Source organism: Cryptomeria japonica, chromosome 3 (genome assembly GCF_030272615.1).
Source record: "Cryptomeria japonica chromosome 3, Sugi_1.0, whole genome shotgun sequence".
Classification (NCBI taxonomy): Eukaryota; Viridiplantae; Streptophyta; class Pinopsida; order Cupressales; family Cupressaceae; genus Cryptomeria; species Cryptomeria japonica.
Genome location: NC_081407.1, coordinates 450,438,557 through 450,452,975, shown reverse-complemented (window position 1 = coordinate 450,452,975; position 14,419 = coordinate 450,438,557). Strand labels below are relative to the sequence as shown.

Below are 14,419 nucleotides of genomic sequence, written 5' to 3'. Positions count from 1 at the left end.
CCATTGAAAGTTGTCTACCTAGAATGAACAAAGCAAGAAGTGTCATACCAATGAATAGTTGCATTGTAGAATGTCACCAAAAAGGAGTTGTTTATGATCATTTATGCCTCACAACAAATGTTTCCATGTCATTTGAGATTTACAAAACAAATATCTTCAAGGATTCCAAGTTAGGCCAATGGTAGTGGTCTAGGGAAGAGCACCTAGTTTGCACCTATGTTGAAGTTGGTGAGAACCTCTGAAAGTTTTGTGAATTTGACAGATTAAAATTTCTTCCTCTGCATCACATACGAAGGCAAAGAAAAACTAAGATGGCCACAAACATTAAGTGGATGATCCTAGATGACTCTTGGAGTATCTTCTTATTTTCACCAAGCCCATTTGGAGTATGGTTCATTATATTAACATGGACAAGCCTTGCTGCGGAGAGATATATGATTGCATCCACTCAATGATTGAGAAGATGAAAACCATCTTGAATGAGAAAGAGCAAAACTCTGAAGAAAGTTTTTTCAAACAACAATACAACATTATTGAAGAACAATGGAGCACAATGACCACCCCACAACATCTTCTTGCCTTTGCTTTTAGTCCAAAATACTATAGTGCTGATATTCTTTCTATGCCAACAAGGATTGTTCTTGTTCAATATTATTATGTTACTAAAGGGTACAAGGCAATATTTCGTAAACTATTCCCTAATGCTAATTTACAAGGATGTAATCACTTGTGAGTTCATTGTTTTTGTACACTCCAATGATCAAAGTAATGAGGATATTTGTGATAAGTTCAAAAAGGATGATCACAATTGGTCATAATTTCATGGCCAACAACCCTCACAATCAAAACTTTATTGCAAGTAACTTTAATAAAAAAATTATTTTTTAAACTTTAAAGCTTCATTTATAATTTTTTATATTTATAATTCTTATTAAGTATAATTCTATCTCTCCACTTTGTCTTCATACATCATTAGTTCATCTACATCCACGTGAACTAGAGAACATACTCTTTCATCCATCAATAAAGCACAACGAATTGCACTCAAAAAGGATAAAGAACTTATTGTATGTGCATTCCAACTTGCAACTCTTTTATCAATTATATTTTAAATGAAATTCAAGTTTATGGTGGTTTTATTAATTATATGACGTTATGTTGTTTTCTAAACTTAATTACAACTTTTAGGCTACTGATATATACTTTTATAATTTTTACATGTTTTTTGTATGAAAAAAACCAACCCTCAAAAAAACCTTCCCATATCCATGAACTAAACCTACAAACCCAAGCCAAGATCTCTACCAAAACCAATAACTTAGATTTATATTCAAACTACAAAAATAAACAAAAAGATCCACCTTACAAAATATGCAATTATAGTCGTACTATAGCATAGAACTATTGAAGCAATACAAAAGTATTGTGATGGCATTGTAGTAGCAATATGGATTACTATAACAATAGTACAGAAGTACTCTATTGGCATACTAAAGCGGCATTGTAGCAAACTGAAAATCTCCAAAAGTCTTTCTTTCCAACTGAAACTAGAAATAATCTCAAAGGAAACGAGGTTCTTATCCTCTAGGCCCAATTGGAAATCGAGAGGCCTTTTGTTCTCCAAATTCCCTAAACCAAGAGGGTTTTCATCCTCAAGAAAGAAGATGACACATGCGCTCAATCTCAAAGAAAGGGATGTAATATCAAATAAAAATGGATAATCCAAATGACTATTTTTCCCTCCTTTTACAAAAAAAAATTTGGGCCCTCAATTTGAATCTTTTTATTTTTCTCCAAATTGTCTAAAAAAACAATTTTTCCTTATAAACTCCAAAGGGTTTAAAAACATTTAAAAACAAAATAATAATACTTGTGTTGCCCCTTCAAATAAAGTGACTGAACCCAACTTAAAATATTGTTAATACTCATTTCCTTCATTTTATCCCTTATCCTACAAAAGTTGAAGAAATAGGCTACAAGCTCTCCTAACGGATTTAATTATGAAGACAACATTTTTTTCTACTTGCAACAACGGTATCACTACTTTTATGGTGTTTTCCCTCTTTTCCTTTTTCTTTTTTGAAAATCAAACCAAAATCAAAACTTTGCAGTTCCTATCACTTTTCCAACATTTTAGACCAAAATTGAACTTTTAAAACTCCACTTTTTCCATTATCTAGTCATTTGGCGCAAAATCAAATGATTTCAGCATTTTTGCCACTTTTCACTTATGCACCTTTTTTTGGCAATTTTTTGGTAGAGTGCATGCCTCTCCAAAGGCATGCCACTTTTTGAGGGCATTTATTTTCCGACACCCTAGTCGAAGACTGTTCACTTTGGAGTTTGGACCTTCTTGCCACTTTTGACTTTAAAAAAATATGGTGCCCCTTTGGTAAAGTGCACACCTTGGAACCTCTTGCCACTTTTGACTTAAAATATATTTTCATAAGTTCAGTGGGGAAGACGAGTGCACACCTCACCACCGGCACCTCATTTTTAACTTAAAACACATTCATTTTGAGCCTCACCATTGACACACCATCTTTCCATACTGTTGTCATTTTATGACATCCTTGGTCCATCAGTGAGAACCAATTAGAAATATGTTCCATGGACCAGCGCTGCCCTAGTTGATCAAGGACAAAGCCAATGGTCATGAGGTGTTAAGTGTTGTCTTGTCGGGTGTCAAGTTCCAAGCATTTTCCTCATGACCCTGGAATCCTAGAACCCCCAAGTTCCAAGCCTTTTCCTCATGACCCCGAAATCCCAGAATTGCTAGGTTCCAAGCCTTTTCCTCATGACCCCGGAATCCCGCAATCACCAGGTTCCAAACCTTTTCCTCATGACCCCGAAATCCCGAAACCCCCAAGTTCCAAGCCTTTTCCTCATAACCCTGGAATCCCAGAACCCCCAAGTTCCAAGCCTTTTCCTCATGACCCCGAAATCCCAGAACTCCTAGGTTCCAATCCTTTTCTCATGAACCTAGAATCCCGGAACCCCCAGGTTCCAAGCCTTTTCCTCATGATCTCGGAATCGCGGAACCCCCAAGTTCCAAGCCTTTTCCTCATGACCCTAGAATCCCAGAACCCCCAAGTTCTAAGCCTTTTCCTCATGGCCCCAAAATCCCGAAACCCCCAGGTTCCAAGTCTTTTTCCTCATGATCCCGGAACCCCCAAGTTCCAAACCTTCTCCTCATGACCCTGGAACCAAAGATGAACTACTCACCACTCAGCAAAACTCGCCAAGGCCTGAAAAAAAAAAGTCGGGAAAAACTCGAAAAAACTCGACAACTTAAAAACACAATTAAATTTAATTAAAAATACATTTCTTTTGCAAAATTTAATGAGAAGATGCATCCAATGAGTCAATAAATGAGAACACAAAAGAAACAAGCTTATTCTAGATATATTTAAACGCAAAGTGTCTACAAAATCTCATCCTCATGAAGAATGCTGATGACTAGAAGCCTGGAAGCAAAATAGTAAATAGTTTTTGTAAAATAAAAAGTAAATACATCATTACAATTACAACTTCCTCTTCCCAGCTCTAGCAAAAACTAGGGGAGAGGTAGAACTAGAGGGTCTAGTCCTAGAAGTCTGCAGTGGGCGTGACTGTGCCTCCTTGCTCGGTATGGTTGGCTCGTCCTCCATCCTGGATGAAGCTATGTCTCCACCTGCTTCTGGCACTGGCAATGACTCCTCATCCTCATCCTCTTCCTCCTCAATGTCATCCAGCGTGAAACCAAATCCACCCCCTTCCTCCTCCATAGCCTGCCTCTCCAAATCAGTGATGTCATCCTCGGAAAACAATAGAGGTTGCTCCCGTGATGTCCAATCACTGTAAGGACCTACATCATCCAAGTCAATTGGACCACCTTCTACTTCCTCTACCTCCCTTACGCGCAATCGAAGATTATATCGCACGAAGTCAAGGTCATTGAGGCGTTTATGTGCTAACTTGCTCCTCTTCTTCGTGTGGATTGCTTCAAACAAGCTCCAATTGCGCTCACAATTGGATGAACTACAAGGCTGACATAAGATTTTGAGGGCAAATTTTTTGAGATGTGGGGTATTTCCACCCCAACTTTGCACCAAGCACCAGCAAATTAAAATTAGGTTGAGAGTAGCACCCCTCGCCGGGGTCTGAGGGTGAGAAAGAGAGGGGTGGAGAGATAGGTATAGATCTTGGGGGAGAGAGGAGACAGTGAGATGGAGTGTGGTAGAGAGGGGGATAGAGGAAGAGTGATAGGGAGATACATATGTCTAAAATTTGGGGCAGATAAAGTGAGTGAGATAGAGAGAGAGAGAGAATGTTGATAGGAGCATAATGATTACTGAAATTTGACTAAGCCTAAAAAATTAAAAGATCTTCTAAAACCTAGAATTTGCATTATAACTCCTAGAGATTTGACACCACTCTCAAACATCCTGCCAATATATACATGAAATATAACTTAAAGTATAAGAAAATATGTTTTTTTTCTTTCTTATACTTAAATGTTATATTTCATGTATATATTCTGATGAAGAGAAAGAAACTGACCTGAAAAAACAAAAATAGATAAATTTTTGACATATTTGGGTCTCTTTTTTTAGTGTACTCGAGTTTTTTATAGAAACTCACTGAGTTTTTGCAAAAACTCGGGTGAGTTTTTCGGCGAGTAAAAGTCACAAAAACTCGCAAAGTAGAAAAACTCAGCAAACTCGCCGAGTACTCTGCGAGTTTGCTAACTATGCCTGGAACCCCCACGTTCCAAGGCTTTTCCTCATGACCCCGGAATCACCAGGTTCCAAGCCTTTTCCTCATGACCACAAAATCACCAGGTTCGAAGCCTTTTCCTCATGATCCCGGAACCCCCAGATTCCAAGCCTTTTCCTCATGACCCTAGAATCCCGAAATCACCAAGTTCCAAGCCTTTCCTCAAGACCTCAGAATCTCGAAACCCCCAAGTTCCAAGCCTTTTCCTCATGACCCCAAAATCCCGAACCCTCAGGTTCCAAGACTCCTCTCCCCTTGCCACAGGACCCGATGTCCAACTCCCGATGACTTGCGACACTTCCAGATGACATGATCAACACTCAAGGCTCTTAATGCTCCACCAACCCTTACAACTTGTCTATTTTCATTCATGGAGCTATAGGGGCACATTTAATGTTTTTTGCAGGATTGCCATCAAGTGGAGTACAAGGCCATGCTTATTTATGGTTACTTGATGGCCTTCATGTCAGGCTTGCATGCTTTGAATTTCAAATGTCAAGCAATCCACCTTCTAGAAGTACTTTTCTTCCTTGGATTGCCTTGTCAAGGTATGGCCAAGTTGTTTGCATGCACACTATGTCAAGTCTGTGCACCTCCATGCCTTCCCTAACTGACATTCTTCTGTGCACACCAGGGTCAAGGCTTCCTCTCCTTGACCATTGGTCTCTCCTCTACGAGCAGTTTGCTATATATAAGCTATTAAGCCTGATTGTAGATGGAATACTCGCAGAGTACTCGGTGAGTTTTGAAAAACTCGCGAGCTTTTTTGCTCTACGAGTATTTATGACTTTAACTCGCACAAAAACTCATTACGAGTTTTTGGGAAAAACTCGTCAAGATTTTGGTGAGTTTTTCACAAAAACTCGGCGAGTCTTTGGAGAGAACTTGGCTGCATAAAAAAAAGACCCAAACATGTCAAAAAATTGTCTAATTTTTTTTTCAAGTCACTCTCATTCTCTTCATTAGAATATATACATGAAATATAACATTTAAGTATAAGAATATACTTTAAGTTATATTTCATGTATATATTGGCAAGATGTTTGAGAGTGGTTTCAGATCTATAGGAGTTATAATGCAAATTCTAGGTTTTAGAAGATCTTTTAATTTTCAGACAATCAAATTTCAGTAATCAGTAGGCTCCTATCAGCATTCTCTCGCTCTCTACCTCGCTCACTTTATCTGCCCCAAATTCTAGACCTATCTATCTTCCTATCACTCTTCCTCCATCCCCTCTCTCTACCACTCTCTATCTCACTCCCTCCTCTCTCCCCCAAGATCTAGACCTATCTCTCTACCTCTCTCTCTCACCCTCAGACCCCTGCAAGGGATGCTATGCTCAACCTCATTTTGGCAAGGTGGAGGAGGCACATCGGACTCCAAGGACTAGACCCTCTATTTCTATCTCTCCCCTATTTTTCACTAGAGCTAAGAAGAGGAAGATGTAAAATGTTTTGATGTAGTATTTACTTTTAGTTTTAGAAAAACAATTTGCTATTTCATTTTGTTTCAGTCTATCAGCCACCAGCATTCCATAAGAGGATGCCATTTTGTACTCAATTTGCATTTAAAGCAATGAAATATATCTAGACTCAGCTTGTTTGTTTTGTGTTCTCATAAATTGACTCATTGGATGCATCTCCGCACTAAATTTTGCAAAAAAAGTGCATTTCTAATTAAATTTAAGCAATTTTTTAAGTTGTCGAGTTTTTGCCGAGTACTGGTCTAGTTTTTCCCGAGTTTTTTTTCAAGCCTTGGTGAGTTTTTTCTTTTGGCGACTAGTTCAACTATGGACTAAAGGGTTCTCTCCCTGCTGACTTGAACTACTCTCTGCTCTTTCACTTCTTTTGAAGATTTGTATATTTTCTTGCAATTCTACAACTGTAAGTTTGGCTATTGGCATAAGAATGAATTGAAATTATCATTATTGCCTCTCTTCAACTTATGCATGTTGTGTATGTTTCCTTACCTTCATTATAAGTGTATGTTTTATGGTTTTTTCTCATGTATATGTTGTGTTAACTTGTTTCTGAGTGTGACTCGTGTGAATCCTTCTCCTCTTTAACACTCAGCAAATTCTAACTTCCATACATGTGTTTGGGGTCATTCATGCAACTAAAGTTTGTGCATCCCCAGGGTACTTCAATTGATGCTTTGTGCCATTTCGGGGTGGGGAGAGGAACATCTCTTATCTTGGTGCATCACCTCCTTTCATTTTAGCATTTCCTTCTCCCCTTTTCCTCTACAAGCTGTTAGGAAAGGTTTAGAAGTAAAATTTGGAGTGTTGCGTTGGTTCAACACCTGCACTTGGATTGAGAAGGAAGTCGGCCTTCTCCGGAGATTCAACCCAATTGCGCAAGGTCCCACACTTTGGGGTTTTTTGCATGTTTCACAAGGTTGCTAAGTTGATAGCTCAGCAAAAGTGCAAACTTTTGTGACCTAGCTCCAATTTCCAATTCAGTTCATGTGTCCCAACTCCAATTTCCATTTCAGTTCATGTGTTGGAATGCATTTTCCATTGGCTATACAACAACATTAATTAGAAATAAAAAAACACAACACCAATAAGCATGAGACCAAGATTCCATAATGAGCATCTTCGTGAGAAATGCCCAAAAGGATTATTTTCAATAGTTTTTGTATGGATACAACATGTTTGTTTGTCACAACCACTTCAAAAGTGAATGTAGGGATTTTTGGCTAAATCTTTTTTCCATATGAATAATTTGATATCTCCAGTCAAGAGTTTATTGAATAAATTTGTACAAATGGATATTTCTTTCATAATAGAAATTAAGATTTTGTTGTTCTACTTGCCTATATTCATATTATAGTATTATGAAAAATCATTTTTTTACATAGTCAATTTCTCGAGGCAATGCCTAATTTCACCAATTTTGATAGGCATGCAAATAAGCATCCATTTTTTGCAAAAAGCTTGAAAAATAATAGCTCAATATTGATTGGCATTTGGATCTTTTAATTTATGTGTGCATATGATGGTGAAAAACTAATTTCCATCAAATAACTATTGTCTTTCAAAACTTACTATACAGTATGATTAAGTTCTTGTGACATAATAAAACCATACCTCTCTCATACCGAGATGTTGACTCTGCAGCTTGTTTCAAAATATCTTTAGAATTATAATTAATAAAAATGGACATTTGAGAATAAGGCTTTGAGGAATCTTCAACAGCAGATAAAAAGTGTTCCGCCACCTACATGGAAAAGACTTGTTAAACATGTTATAGAATTATTCTTTTTGTATTCCTACTACAATGTAAATAATTAAATATGGTCTATTATCTAATGTGATCAAAGAATAAAATATTATCATGTACTTTCAAAAAAGAAAAAAAAGTTGCATATTGATATGCCATACCAAATGACATGCAGCTCAAAGTATCATATAGAGTAAGTGTAAAATTACCATCATAGGGGTAATTCTCCCTGATGCATATGCTTTTGAAAAATCACGAATTGTCCAGCGGCGGAAAAATGGCACTGTATCTGATATTTGGTCATCTAAGGAATGTCGAGGAAGGCAACTTAAAGCTTGATTAACACGTTCCAGTGGAGAAGAAACTGGATTGATGCAAACTACTTCTTGTTCATTAATCTCTGACACAATATAAATCAGTCAGATACATTTTAATTCATCAGTAATAGCAATGACCAATTAATAACTAAGTTCTTTCAATTTTATGAAAACAAAATCCAATGCCATTTTATTTTGTATAATGTCTGGAACATAATGTGAGATCAAGATGGCAGTCAAAAGATACATGAATAAATTTTCAATTAATCACACGTTATATAAGCTGCATAGCACGTGCAAATATGTTTGCAGATCAAAAAATTAATTATACCTTCATCAGGATACTTTGGAAAATACATAGGAGGCTCCTTGTAATGCCCATATGTGAATAGCTGTAATGAAAGAAACACATGATCAAAGTTCTATCACAAACATCTATGCATGGTGGTTGACATACAAATATCATATTTCAACTATTTCAATTGTAGTTTAAACTGTTGCCATTCAAATATGATATTAGTCCACCTACACAAAGATTCATATAAGGATTTATACAAACCCAAGATATGCTGTTCCAATACGTCATAACAATTCTCTATATGAAAACTAAGCAACATACATTATCCTCCTCTCTCAAGCATAATTCATAAATGCCATACCATTTTTGAAGGGATAGATGGTCAAATGCATGCAATAGACTTAACATACCTTCATTCAAAATCATTCTCATAATCTGCAAACATCGCTTCATCCATCTTTGAATACCTCTGGTGTATTGCATTCCCCAATTGTGTGAATACAAAATAATATCAAGGAAGCCACAGGACAAAAGTGAAAAGCTAAACCTGAAAATACAATATTTGACCCTTTGAGTGCAAAAAAAATTGCATGAGTTGGTTGGCTGGACTTCTTGAAGAAATTTGAGGGGTTTGAAACAGTGCTAATAGAAGAATTTGTAAAAAAATACCACCTCACTTTTTCAACAGTGAATGGGTCCGAATTGTAGTCAATCTAGCAATAATCAGTTAGCTTGCAAGTATCCCTAAGGTTGGTGAAGACATTTCACAATCCAAATTTTCTTATGAAGAGCTAATATATACCTTTCATGTTCCTCTGAAGCCCCTACCCTGGTAGACACTTAGCAGAGGGCCACAAAAGGAATTGAAAGAAATACTTCCGAAACCCTGGTCAACTATCATGCTTTGGGCAATGAAGTTCTTCACTTGTGACAAACAATACTATATAGTTTTGGGGCTCAGAATGTGCACGATAAATCATCTTCACCATGGGGATCAATCAACTAAATGTCTTATCAACCTGCTAGCTTTTCTTTATAATTGTCTCCAAGTGATGATCAATAAAGTCAAATGAGACAACGAGCAGATTAGTCACCACAGCCTCATTCACATGATCATCAAACATCATTTCATGCAACACAATGACAGAAAAAGAAGATGGGAGGAATTACTTTAAAGCAAGACCCAGAAAACAAAGAAAGAGGACTGAATTTTCTCTTTTCTCCATTTTTGATGTCATCTACTTTCTCCTCCATATGGCTCTCGAAAGCCTTTGCACAACCAATCATTGAAACTCAAAAAAGTAGAACAACTGCCTCTGTCTCAAGCCCAAAAAGGCTACATCAGAGGCTTGTCATGTAGGATGATGATGAAGAGGATGTGGAAAAAGCAATAGGAGTCATTCATATTTTAGGAAGCATTTCCTCAGCTTATTCAACACTTGAAGAACAATTCTCTGGAGTCCTCAAGAGAAAGGACAAGCAGCCCCTAATTGAACAGATGGAAAATGAAGAAGAGAAAACTCTAAAAGCCCTCACTCTATCAAAAATAGAGCATGAGCTTCAAGAGTGTAAGTGACAAACTGGAGAAATGTAGAAACTTCTTGCTGATAAAAACAAAAAATTAGAAAAACTTCAGGAAAAAATCGCACACAACAAAGAGGAGCACAATAAACTGGTCTTGAACCTTCAACAAACCCTTGAGCCAGAAAAGGCTAATGTTGCCACTAGAGATGCCCGCATTGCCACTCTCTCAACAATTGCCTCAACCTACTACAGTAGATGACTTGACATAAGGAAGAGAATGCTTAGCTTCGGAGGGCTCTAGAGTCCCTCTAGCAAGGCAAAAATTCAGCCAAGGAGGGAGTGTCTGAAGATTGTGAGACCGGAGAAGCGCTTTTGACTCAACATTAGCCATCATGTGTGTATGTCCTTTTTCTATGTGAACTATTTCTATATCCGAAGATTTTGAGAATTTCTTGCAATCTCCTATTTGGTTTTGAGAATGATCAGAACTTCCTAGAAAATTGTTTTCGAGCACCATAAAACAAAAAGATATGTTATGCAAATTCTTTCAACAATGGGTTCCTTATGGTACATCACCACACTTCAATGCTAAACTTATATGTGAAAGAATTCCAATTGTGAGGATTTGTTTCTCTCCTCCACCATCAAATGGAATGGGAGAATCATACTTCAGAGTACCACACTTCTTCGGCCACCATTGGCCTCTTGATGTGCTATGAATATTCCAAGACTACTTAGTTTTTCAGAACCTACAAGGCACAAGTATATAGACTAAGGATGAGGGACCTGTATGTACCAAATCTTCAATCCAGCGTCACTGCATTTCTAGATCATAAGGGATAGCTTCCTCCAACTGCAATTGGGGCTTGTGTCAATAGGTGGGAAGGTTTACCCCAACATCTACAACAGAAGGAATCTATTTCTCCCATTAATCTACAATGGAACCTTACCGGTGCTAGACACCTCATCACCCTAATCCAAGAATGGCAACAAGAATGAATTGGGATGAGATTCCGACTCCCTTGCTTCTTGCACTATCTCCACTTATGACTTCCTCAAGACAAATGCCACAAAGAAAGGTGGAAAAATGGTTGACCAAGATTTCCAAAACAAATGGATGTGCAAAAAAAAGGGTAGCATTTCATTATGTATAACAAAGAAGATTATGATTGTAGTTGGATACTAGAGAATAAAAATTTAGCCAATGATGATGCAATATAGATATTACCATGAGGACATGGTGTGATTCCAATTGGGAAGAATGATGAATCCTGATGTTGTCTTTTATTTTCATACAAACACAACTGTTTTCTATGGACTTGGTATATTTAATACATTATTAAATACCTATAACTGTTTCAAGAATAGATGGATAGTGTACTTTGGTGCCTAATCTTTCAAAGGTTGGATCTGCTTAAATGTTTCTATGATTTCCTACCTTTATGCATATCATGGTTACCAGGAGACTGATTCTGGTAGTACAAGAAACATGTACCATTACGTTTGTTTTTTAAAAATTGGAGATGAGGTACTTAGAGATGCCATTTTTTAATATAATTAGATAAAGTGTTCGTTGTGGTTCTTTTTTATCTTATTCACAGATTCTAAGATAATAATCAGATCAGCATTTAGCAGTATCCAGTAAAATAAGGAAAATCGGCCACTGTTTAATACCCTAGACCTAAATTAAATACAATACCTAGCAACACTTAATTTCCAGTCAATTAAGAAAATAAGATCCAACTATTATTTCCAGAAAACAATTTAGCTGATAAAAGGGAATGCAAAGATATTGCTAAGTAATTGATTGGAAAATTGGAATGATTTATAGAAGCATAGCAATAAACATTTACTAGTACGATTCAGCTACCAAAGATAGACACTATCATTCACACCTATGAGGATATAGGGCACATGCATAGGATTAATTTGCAAAAATGAGGTGATTTAATTTGGACAATAATCATCTACTGTATTTCCAATATGCAAATCGATAAAGCATACATGGAAAAAAATGACATACCACAAACAACCATATAAACGACCTCATGCAACATGTTTTAGCTTTTGTGTTACGTTTTTGTTTTTGTGATTCATTTTTTTTTAACTTTTTTGTAGGGTTTTTTAGGGATTTTTTTCTTGAATGGAAACTCTAGGAAGCGGCAACAGGACATTTTCTGCAAGCAAGGACATCCCTGCATGCATTTTTGGTATGGGAAATGCATACCAGGGAGTCGAAGACGCATCTCCCTGCAGCACTTATGCATACATATTTGTGTTTCGTGACAAAAGCAACTACAAGATCCGAGGATTGAACAATCTAGATGGCTCTAAAACTCACCATGAAGGAAAACAAACTAGCTCTAAGGTGGGTTACAAAGCTCAAAGTCACATTATGAATCATACTTGTTCATTATTTTTCTAAGCTGGAGTTAGCTCAACAAATTAATCGCCTAACTTCAATCTCGGTATGCACTTCATGAAGAGTAGGGTAACCCTGAACAACTCCAATTATCTGGTTGGTCATCATAAAACTCTCAGCTGACTTCAAATCCCTTTTTCTGCACCCTGTTTTTTCTAGTTCGAGGTTTGAGTCATCTAGATTCTAAATAACTGAAGTTCTTCAAGAAAGCCTCCCCTAAAATAGGTCATGCCTATATGGACTCACACCTTTAATCAAGGGTATCTCCTGGTTAGAATAGGTAGGACCTCTTGTTGGAATAAAAGGCTATTAGTATTAGGAATAAAATAAGGGAAAAGTTCAATCCAATTTAGTTTCCAATTCAATTACAAAGTAAGGCTCAAATGTATAATAAGGAGCCACTAGATAAGAAAGACAGTTCTTTGTTTTCAAGAATTCTTTTCTGGTGGAAATTTCATTCCTCCTCTTGTAGTACCACTGTATCAAGTCCCATTCAATGAAAATACAAAGAAAATTCTCCTAATTCCATCTTAGCATAAGAAGATCCATCCAGAAGGGGAGTCAAGCCCACTCCACTAGAAGGAGGTGATTTTCTAGTACCTCTTTTTCCTGTTAAATTTATTTATTATGTGTCAAAAATCCGTTGTTTTACTATGATGTAAATAGAATAGTTCTTGCTTTCCCATCTGCCTCTGTTAACTTGCCGGTATTCACAATAATTATTAAAATCTTAAAATCAAATAAAAGCATTTACCTTCCGGCTTTATTTTTGTTCAGCATTTATTCCAACATGCGTGTTTTCTTGTTTTTAGTATAGATGAACATTCATCTTTAATTCTGATTTAGTATTTGTTCCTATATGTGTGTTGTATTCGTAGTAGTGTAGATTGTTGTTTCAAGCGTGAATCTTTACATATGCAAGCAAAGTAATGGAAATTATTATAGGGAATGTTAGGTTTCTACTGCATCCGAGTTTGATTTACATTGTCATAGGATCACAATTTTAAAACCCAAAAACCTTGTCGCTGTTAACTCCAGACACCATCCAAATTGATAAAATTAAATGATAGGAAATAAGACAAGTACAATGAACCTATCAACGTCTTTGTTGACAACTTTAGTGACACAAAGAAGATAATCTTTTGCAGCATTGAAGAAGTCCATTTCAGTTTCCCACTAGTATGGCAAACGCTCAACATGTAACTCAAGAGGGATCAAAATCCAATCCAAACTTTGAATTCCTTTATTAGTGATTTACAAGAGGAATATTACCGCCTTACACCATAAGGATGAGTTCATGAAGTTCCGACAACTGCAACTACATAAAGAGAATTCAGTTAAAGCAAGGTTGCCAGTTTTGGTTAAGGCTTGGGTTTGGGTTCACTGGTTCAAGCAAACAAAATTTTGGGGGTTGGGTTCATTTTGTGTCCGTCCATACAAAAACATATAAAAAACAGAAATATATACATAGATGCAGCAGTAAGTAGCTTCAAAATACACCACCATATTAATAGTCAAATAACTTAGCAAAATACACCACCATATTGATAGTCAAATATTAGTCAAACTTGAATGTCATGATATATATTAAACTTTAAAGTTCAAAAACAATAATGTCAAGTGTCAACAACCAGCCATCATTGATCATTGATCTTATATCATATGGGTCATCAAAAATATCATCACCAAGCTCTGTATTAGATGACTATCTTCCTGTAGGTCAATTGACTTGGGTTTACTTGGCATGACAATCGTTTGTGATTATGAGCTCTATAGACTGTAGTCTCAATAGACTATGAATGACATTTCATAGATAACAAATTGATGACTATCATGTCCATGGCTCTTCATAGAACACTATGATACATGGGATACT

General features: G+C 36.6%; 1 protein-coding gene across 2 annotated transcripts in view; it reads right to left on the bottom strand.

The window, feature by feature from the left end:
* LOC131029122 (fatty acid amide hydrolase) overlaps positions 1-14,419 on the bottom strand; it is a 230,299-nt gene that overhangs the window by 172,425 nt on the left and 43,455 nt on the right. For both annotated transcript variants that reach the window (XM_057960527.2, XM_057959839.2), the window contains exons 4-6: positions 8,631-8,691; positions 8,192-8,382; positions 7,850-7,979 (exon numbers count right to left, since the gene is read on the bottom strand). In XM_057960527.2, the coding sequence (XP_057816510.1) occupies positions 7,850-7,979; positions 8,192-8,382; positions 8,631-8,691 (382 nt within the window). The remainder of the gene's footprint in view (positions 1-7,849; positions 7,980-8,191; positions 8,383-8,630; positions 8,692-14,419) is intronic.